We start from the raw sequence: 9,889 nt of genomic DNA on the forward strand, positions 1-9,889 counted from the left end.
CCATCAAGCTGTGTTTGTACACAAGAATGTGTTCTCATCTTGTGCTGTCTGCTGTCGGTGGTTTGTTCTCTGTATAAGCTGCACGTTGCCTTAAAAGCTGGAGTTTTGCTTACTGCCCCCTGGAGGAAATTGTTGGTACTTCAAGTTTGAATTGCTCAGAAATCGTCCGTATTAAGGTCTGGGGACATGATTAATTGTGTAAATGTATTTATGCATAATTTTTTATATTATTAATCACACAGCGTTAAATCGAAAGCGCTAAAATTAACTATTAATTTTGATAAAGAACAAGAGGACCCTTCACTATGCTGAACTTAAACTCTTAACTTGAACTTAAAACTGTTGTCATTGTTTCCCTTGAATATGAATGTATGTATTGTAATTAATCAGACCCATACGATAGGCCTCGTCGAGCGATACTTCTTTGCCAGTCTCTGGGTCCAAAACCGTTATGGTGGTGGTGGTTCTTCTTTTCCGTGAATCATGTGCTGTCATTGGTTCTCTATGCAGCTCCACCATGGTGTTTTCCAGGGAATTCCCAGGAATCTCATCTTTCGTCTTGCTGTTGTAGCCTATAGATATTGGTTAGAGTTTGGGAGTTACTGTTACTTGTTTTCCACTATTACTTCAATACATCTGCCATCAAAGAGTCCCACCCAACTCCAGCCAAGTCACATGTCTCTGCCATCACTATTCCTATACATGTGATTATAGCCATTAAGTTATTGGCTTCCCCAACTGAGACTCGGTTCCTCCCAAGGTTTTGTCCTCATCTCTTGGTTCCCGTTGACTTGTTCCTTTGGGCGTTTGTTTGGCATTATTCTATTCTTTGCAAAGCTGCTTTGGAGCAATATGTATAAGCATAACAAATAAATTAAAATGAATGAATTGATATTAGTGTGTCGTCTTTTCCCTAGTAATGTACCATGTAGGAACGGTCAGAAGTCGGTATGATCTGAATGATTGTCACTGTAGAATCCGTGGGACAAATGAAGTTTAATTCCCATTATAAGTTGAATTCTTATCAATTTCAATCTACATCAATTCCATTTTATATTTATTAACTGATGCTCAAATTACATCTAAATAAATAAAGAATGAACAAAATAATGAAGGAATATCCAGAAATGTACCTCCAGCAAATATCTTCTCCATCTCCTCTTCGCAGAAATGCTCCAGTTGGTCTCTGAGTTGAGAGACAGAGTTCATTATGTGATCATAAGGGAGATGAGAAGTGACATTGATGCTGGGCGAGTCTGTAAGTCCAGAAGGGGCGGAGAGAGAATGGAAACTCTACAGACACAAAGCCAAACAGATTTTACATTTACATTTATGCATTTGGCAGATGCTTTTATCCAAAGCAACTTATAGAGCTCATATTACAGAGACAATCCCCCCGGAGCAACCTGGAGTTAAGTGCCTTGCTCAAGGACACAATGGTGGTGGCTGTGGGGATCAAACCAGCAACCTTCTGATTACCAGTCCAGTGCTTTAGACCACTATGCATTATTACTATAGTAAAACATGGTCCATTTTAAATAAGGGTTAACCCTCCTATGGGAAATAGCACCTCTATTTGGTTACTGTGGTCATTTTTGACCTGAAGGGTGCAATGTGTAACGATTTTTTTTTCTGTAAGAACAATAAACATATGCATTTCCTTTGGGATTTTATGCTATTTTGATCTTTACATTACCATTAATTTGCATATACAAATAAGCACATTTTTGAAGAACAAATATGTATTTAGTATTTAGGTAAAAAAACATAGGAGGGTTAAAAAATTATTTGGTGGCAGCACTAAATTAGCCCAGTTAGCACACATACATCTCTGAGAAGTCTGTTTAACAGTGTTTTATCTAGAAGGCATCAGATTCTAATAAACATCTGCTAAACATCTTAAAAAGGTAAAATTTAACATTCAAGATCATAAACGTCTCAAAGACATCAGCTGAATTTTGAATGTTAAATTTGACCTTTTTAAGATGTTTAGCAGATGTTAATTAGATTTGACACTTTCCAGATGAAACGCTCATAAACAGACATCTCGGAGATGTACGTGTGGTATCTGGGATATTAATTATGGTCCAGCAAAATAAGTAAAAACTCTCTGTAATAAGAAGACTTCACTAAAGTCCACTGAGTGTTTTTCTAGATTTCGGTTACCTGGAGGACATGGATGTCATCGTTGGAGTATGAAAGCCGCTGCAACTCAGCATCTCTCCTCCTCAGATCATCAATCTCCTGCTCCAGTTGCTTCAAGAGTTCTTCAGCTCGACTCACTGCAGCCTTCTCCTGATCTCTGATCAGCTGTGTGACCTCAGAGCGCCTTCTCTCAATGGATGAGATGAACTCGGTGAAAATCAGCTCACAGTCCTCCACTGCTGTCTGTGCAGAGTGCTGTTAGTGTAACAGGGTTAAAAAAGACAAATCCAAGATTTATTATTGGTTTTATACCATGATTTATTCCCTGATGACAGTGGCCTCTTTCATCCTGCCAAACATTGTTCGGGAATTGTTTGAGGAACATGATGGTTCAAGTTGTTGCCCTGGCCTACAAATTCCCCGGATCTCAATCCAATTGAGCATCTGTGGGATGTGCTGGACCAACAAGTCCAAAAAATGGTGACTCCACCTCGCAACTTACAGGACTTGAAGGATCTGCTGCTGATGTCTTGGTGCCAGATACCACTGGACACCCTCAGGGGTCCATACCTCGGGGGGATACGGAGGACCAACAGCATATTAGGCAGGTGGTATTTTTTTTCGGTATGTACTTTTCAGGAAAATGAAAATGACGAAAGAAAATATAGAACAAAGTCCCTCAAAGTGATTGTTAATGATTATTTGTATGGCAACATCTGCTTTGATCTTAGTGGTACTGTACAGGACATCACACAGCCATATTAAAAACTGAGACTTAAACTTCTCTTCTTCTTAACATTCACCTTATGAGACTCCACAGCCTCTCTCAGCTCCTGAAGATCTTTCTCTCTCTGCTGGATTCTCTGCTGGAATTTAAGCTGCGTCTCCGCCAAAACTTTCTGTACAAAGCACAAATACTTGATAAACTGAGAAATGCTACGTAAGAGTGAATGATTGGGCTGTTTGAGTCTGGAAGGCTACGGTTTTATGACTGACATTACACAATCATTCTGCCCCTGATTGCGAGAAAATTTAACAAAGCCTACCTGGTATCTCGGAAAAATGTGACTGCACCTAATGTTAGGAAAGCATATGTTGCAGTGGATAATTTGCTGCCATTTCCAGGTGAAATGTCCAATTGTGGCTCTTAAAGTTTGTTGTGTTTTAAACGTGTTCAAGTCTGTGACACGACCGAGTCATTACAAGTTCAAGGTTTCACCCGACTTAAACATTATAGGTTATAACTACACAACATAGGCCCAAAAAGCATCTCTCTCTTTTGAAGGTCATTTAAAAGTAGCCATTGAGGGCTCAAACCTTCAAAAAATGTATTTGACCTGTCTGCTGCTTTTGATGTCATCGCTGACGTAAGAGTTATTAGTTACAGGACATTAACGGCTCAGTTGACTGAGCAAAAACCATGATGCTGCATTCCATTCAACTCTGACATACTGGATTTCCAAATTCCCACCTGGAATAATTTACATTTACATTTATGCATTTGGCAGACGCTTTTATCCAAAGCAACTTACAGTGCCCTTATTACAGAGACAATTCCCCTGGAGCAACCTGGAGTTAAGTGCCTTGCTCAAGGACACAATGGTGGTGACTGTGGGGCTTGAACCAGGGTCCTTCTGATTACCAGACTACCAGTTATGTGCTTTAGACCACTACACCACTCCTATGCATAATAATGCAACATAATGCAACTTTTAGTCGGACTTCCAACTTGGAAATTCAAGATATCGTAAATGTTCACATTTTTGGAAAATAAAAAGCATCTGTGAGTTAAATATCCTAAATTACATGATAATAAAACTTGTTTAACAATTGTTTGTAGAGACTGATGTGTAAACGGCAGATTGAACTATCTTTTGATCAATGCACACCTGTAGAACAAAGGCTTAAATTTCATAGTATCATTTATCCTCTGCAATTTGGTTACTAAGAGATGTATTTGTCGTCAGCCGGACACTTGCTAAGCTAACGGTAGCGTTGCACTTTTACGTATACGTAATCTTCTGAGAATCCGGCAATGGAAAGCCTTTAGGGTCGGAGATTACAAATTTCCCACAACTTTGAATGGAATGCAGCATAAGTGCCAATGAGCAAAGATGGCAGAATTCAATACTTCCGGTGGCATGCGGAAGCCAAACAACTGCCTTTGAGATAAATGGGAATGCTAATGGATACCTCTCGCCAAGTATTGACATTTATCTCGGTGTAAATTGTTACAAGTTTGAAATAAGATCAATATCATGACCTAATCTGTATTGGAGAAAAGAACTCGCTTTCAGCGCCAACTTTGGACGTTAGACTTCGAACTGCATCGAATTGTACTTGCAGCAACATATTTCAGGTCTGCAGAAATATATGTAGTCCTGTTTTTCCAGTAACAACATATTCCAGTGAACATAAACATGAACTAACTTAACATCATGAGTGATGAGTGACAGTTAAGGAAATGTTGGTTACCTGTTTCTCATTGCTTGCTTCTGCTGCTGATACAGTGTTGTGGTTTTTGTGTTCATTTATCATACACAGCACACAAATGCATTTCTGGTCAGTGTGACAGTAAAATTCCAGAATTTTATCATGTTGAGGGCAGATCATCTCCTGGAGTCGTCCAGTGGCATCTATCACGTTATGTCTCATACCCTTGAAGAGATTCTCATGTTGTTCAAGATGATTTTGACAGTAAGAGTTCAGACACACCAGACAGGACTTGACGGCTTTCTGTTTTCTTCCAGTACAGACGCCACACTCCACATCTCCAGGACCAGCGTAGCATTGAGTAACTTGGATTCTTGCCCTCTTCAGTTTCTCCACCATTTCAGCAAGCATCACATTCTTCCCTAAATCAGGTCTTGGAGTGAAGGTCTTTCTACACGTAGGGCATCTGAAGACTCCCCTCAGATCATCCTGATTCCAGTATTCTGTAATACAGCTCATACAGTAACTGTGTCCACAGGGAATGCCCACTGGATCCTTTAGGAGATCCAGACACACTGGACAGCATAACTGGTCATCAGTCCATGAAATATTGGCTTCTGCCATTTCACTGGATGTCCTAACAGATAGAGAGATGACACACACTGCAGCTTGAAGAGTTTTGTTTCTTTTTCTCTTTACTGGAAACTTGACTTATCTTCCTGATTACATGCTTAAGTAACAGGTTTATTTCCTGAAGGGTGTAACTTACTGTAAACAATTTATTTTAATGTTATCCACTGTATTTTGTGTCTCAAAGGTGTGCATCAAAGTTTCAAACGTATGAATGAACGATTTGAGTTCTCATCACAGAATGACAATAAACCAAACATATAACCATGATCAGCTTATTTGTACCTGTACTTGTCACAATTAAAAGCTTTCACACTGACATGTATCAGAACATGATTTCTCTAGCGCCTTGCTAATTTTGGGCTAACAGTCTTTTTGTAACAGCTTTTTTCATAAACCTCTTATAACAACACATTTTGTGTGTCCCACCTTTTAGCTTACTTCTTTCATAGTTAATATTGGTATTTTGGTGTACTTTATGGATTAGACCTCATTTAGCTCAAATTACACCACTCAACTTTTATATAAAACAATCAAATGTTTTGTTACCTTCACTTCTGTAAAAAGATACGTTTTTAAGATAAGATTTTTTTTAATGAAAAGGCAGCAATGTGTCATGCATAAGGAGCATCTGCTGGAGAAACATGACAATTGCAATGACAAGTATAGCCTATAGGTGGCCTCAGTGTTCCCCTTATTTTTGCAAGGTCTCTGTAACTCAGTGCTGTAACTTAATGTCTTGATATTATCACAAGATATGTATATTGATATATATTTAGACATTATAAAAGACTATTTTTGTCAATGTTTATGTTTTTTAAACCACTTGCTATGAATATATGCTGAGTTTACAATGCGCAACTTACAGTTAAATCTGACCACGTCACAATGAGAAGACTTGGAATAAGTATTTAGTTATCTACCATGTATTTTGCAAACATCATTCAATAAAGTTAGTCAAGAAAATTTGTTTTGCACTGCAATACATGTTTCCCAAATAAAAACAAGCAACGTTGTCTGAAACCTTGTACTTGAAGTCCTGTAAGTGTGTATATGTGTGTGTTCTGCATTGTGTTATGGTCTCACCGATTGATGTCCATTCATTTATGTCTGTCTTCACGTGTCTGCTTGTCTGTATGTGTGTGTATTCTGAATTGTGATTGTGTCATAGTCTCAGCAATTCATTTGTGTGTGTGTGTTTTGCATTTTGTCTTTGTTTTATTGATTTCCTCATTCATTTCTATGGTCGGACAAATGTGTCCTTTTTTGGAAAAATACCTAAACTTAATGGAATCAGTTCATGTTTTAAGTGTGTTTTAAAATGGTAAAAAGAGGGATCACAAAGTTATATATCTCTCCAAAGAAGGATACCGTTTGTATTTGAACAAATTTGACAAGTCGGACAAAAATGTTCTATCAGTACACGAGGGTTAACCAATTCAGATGTTTGTAGAAGGCACCATTACGGATTCCCTTACTCACTCTTATAGCACAATGCAGAATGTTATTACTTATTGTATTTTGGGATTCATATTTTCATAAAAATGAACTGTGCTCCAGTTAAAACTGAAGAGGTTCATAAACAGATGAATGTGGTTAGATTGGATGTGAGAGCAGGTTGGAGAAATCTATGCACACAATGTTGTAGAAATGCAGACAGGCAAGAAAAAACAATTCCTTTGAAAATATGAAACGAAACACTGAATAAATCAGCAGGTGTATGCTTCTATGAATCAGAATTTTGGGTCATCTAAAGACCTCGGATTAACCACTCTAATGGGATATTTAATTATGCATGTTCACAGGAAAGTCATTCTAGCCGCCACATGATGAAGATGAGCTCAAAAGATTCAGGAATTAGCGATAATGTAACTTACCTTATCACAGCGCCACCTGCAGTCAAGAGAGTGTCAATGCACTTGAATTGCTAATTGGGATTTTGGGATGGGATTAATGTTGCCTTCATGTGCTATCAGAATTATCGTAAATATGAGTATCCCACTTGTAAATGCACATGAACGACCCCTCAAGTCAATAGGTTACTCACGTAACCCCGGTTCTCTGAAACATAGAGTGGAGAGATCTACCTATGGGAAGGGCATCGTACCTGACCTCTGCAGAAGCATCCAACTGCACCAAGTCTAGATAGACAGACAGAAGCATGTGACCTTTGCTCGGTAAGGACCCACCCCCTTACCTAAGAGCATATAATGACCTTCACGCGCAGCTGCTCCTCAGTAAGTATATTCGCTTCTCGTGCAGCAAGCGGGGCAAGCTTGGTGGATCTCTCCACTCGATGTTTCAGAGAACCGGGGTTACGTGAGTAACCTATTGTTCTCTTTCATCATTTCGTGTTTGAGATCCACCTATGGGAGACATTGACAGCTCCCCGATTGCACAATACACTCACAGTGAGGTCCTACAAGCCAGTTAAGGGAACGGTCGCCCAAAAGATGCGGTGCTTGACATGTCCCATAATCACACACATGGCAACCCTGAAGCACACAAGTGAGAACTGTGTACAGGTAGAGCATAAATAACATGTTAGTGGCACAAACATAAAAATGCAGCCCAGCAGCATACAGTAAAGACAACACCCAGGCAGGAATGTTAATGCATGCTTGGTGACATGAATGTGCGCAGCCAACCGGACCCTAACCCCTTTTTCTTACTTTATATACCTGTATATATATATATAAACAAAAGGAGCTAACAGGGAAGGGGCTATGAAGAACCCACCCCCAAGAGATAAAGAGCTGATTACTCTTCCGAAAAGCACTAGTCCTATCCAAGTAAACCCGCAGGGCACGGACCGGACACAGACCATTCAGCCTCTGATACTCCGCAGATGAAAAAGGAGGAGGGTGAAAAGCGGAAAGCTCCATTACCTTACATGAGAATGTGAAAAGCATTTTGGCAGGGGTTAGGCTTAAGGAAAACCTTATCTCCACTAAGAGAATTTAGTGCACAAGGAATGAACAGAGAGTGCATGCAGGTCACTGACATGTTTAGCTGATGCTAAGGCCAGGAGCAACGCTGTCTTGAAAGACAGCAATTTTAGGCAAATGCTTCCCAGGGGCTCAAAAGTCGGCTGACATAAAGCCTCCAGCACCATAGAGAGGTCCCACTCAGGAACAGTTCTCCTAGTAACTGGGAGAGAACGGTGGGCACCCTTCATAAATCTACGAATGAGGGGACTTGCCACTTACACATATAGGGACCTTGTGGAGGAGGCCCTAGTGTTCTGTATAGTGGCAACTACCCATGGGGGGAGCCCCATCGGGCTTCAATTTGTCCTCTCACGGGCCAAGCCCAAAGAGCCACCCAGTCCGGGTGTGGGTGATATATCTCCCCATTCGCCTGAGACAACAGGTCTGTGCGTAGAGGGAGGGGCCATGGTTGGGCACGCAGAATAGGTATTAACAGGCACAGGGGAGGAAATGCATAGAGCAGCACTTTGGACCACGGGTGGGCTAGTGCATCCACGCTGAGGGGCGCGTCCTCGTCCTTTAGCGAGAAGAACATAGGACAATGGGAGTTATTGCGCAAGGCGAAGAGATCTATGGTCGCCTGTCCGAATCTTTCCCACAACATGCCCACTATATTGGGGTGGAGGCGCCAGTCTCCGTAGAGCAGGTTCCCCCTCGACAGAAGGTCCGCGCCCCTGTTCAAAATGCCTGGAACATGGGTCGCGCGTAACGACAGGAAGTGCTCCACACTAAAAGCCTGTGAGCTAGGGCATGAAGCTTGGGCGTGCAGGTCGTTATATGCTCTTAGGTAAGGGGGTGGGCCCTTACCGAGCATAGGGCACGCGCTTCTGTCTGTCTAGCCAGACTTCTAGGTGCAGTTGGATGCTTCTGCAGAGGTCAGGTACGGATGCCCTTCCCATAGGTGGATCTCGAACATGAGCGGATGAATGAGAACGTAATTACGACTGGGAAACTCTGAGATAATTTTGATACCAGAGTTTCTGAGATGGGAGTCGTCGTAAACTTTCAACATGGCGGAGGTGAGTACTGTTTTTTATAGTCAACAACAATTTTTTTATAATTTCTATAAATAAAGTGAATTATTAGCGCTTACAGTTTTGATCATAATCATTTATGTATATCAGCAAACATTTCATGCATGTTGTACAAATTTACACCATAAAAGTTTGTATTTGACCAAAAGTCCATTATCATTCTCAAGCCCAGGAATATTTTTTATGGTGTCAAAATAAAAGTTCCTCAAGAAATATATATGAATGAATGTTTTTCCGGCAACAAATTACTTTAACGTCACATGCTCGTAAGTCAGAAGTTGTAAGTAGGATAATTTCCGGCAGCATTATAAGACAACATGTTTCTGACAAATGGTATCGCAGGCCTCCCACCGTTCTAATATCATGTAGATAACTTTCTTCACTCCTCTTTCAAACCATATCCTCCCTGTTCAAAATCTTAACCTTTCCTTAAATATGTAATACTTTTGGAGGTTAAAGTGTTGCAAAACTTGAGAGCTAATTCCTGCTCTGTGACATGTGTATGATAAATATTTGTACTTGAATTTTGGCATTTACTCCCACCGATGTGAAACCCTTTTATATTAAAATAAATCATTAAGCTTCCCACTATCAAAAATAAACACATGTAATAAGTAGCTTATTGCTTTAATAGAAAACACATTAAAGGTGCACAAT

The 9,889-nt window shown here is 40.2% G+C and overlaps 1 protein-coding gene across 1 annotated transcript; it reads right to left on the reverse strand.

Moving 5' to 3' along the window:
• Nucleotides 1–345: 345 nt before the first annotated feature.
• LOC127652375 (E3 ubiquitin/ISG15 ligase TRIM25-like) lies at nucleotides 346–5,202 on the reverse strand. The gene is made up of 5 exons (XM_052138480.1): nucleotides 4,621–5,202; nucleotides 2,949–3,044; nucleotides 2,167–2,400; nucleotides 1,134–1,293; nucleotides 346–572 (listed from the first exon to the last, which is right to left on the reverse strand). The coding sequence occupies exons 1-5, from the start codon at nucleotides 5,200–5,202 to the stop codon at nucleotides 346–348; spliced, it is 1,299 nt and encodes a 432-aa protein (XP_051994440.1).
• Between the last annotated feature and the right edge of the window lie 4,687 nt (nucleotides 5,203–9,889).

This window comes from Xyrauchen texanus, chromosome 12, assembly GCF_025860055.1.
Source record: "Xyrauchen texanus isolate HMW12.3.18 chromosome 12, RBS_HiC_50CHRs, whole genome shotgun sequence".
Taxonomy (NCBI): Eukaryota; Metazoa; Chordata; class Actinopteri; order Cypriniformes; family Catostomidae; genus Xyrauchen; species Xyrauchen texanus.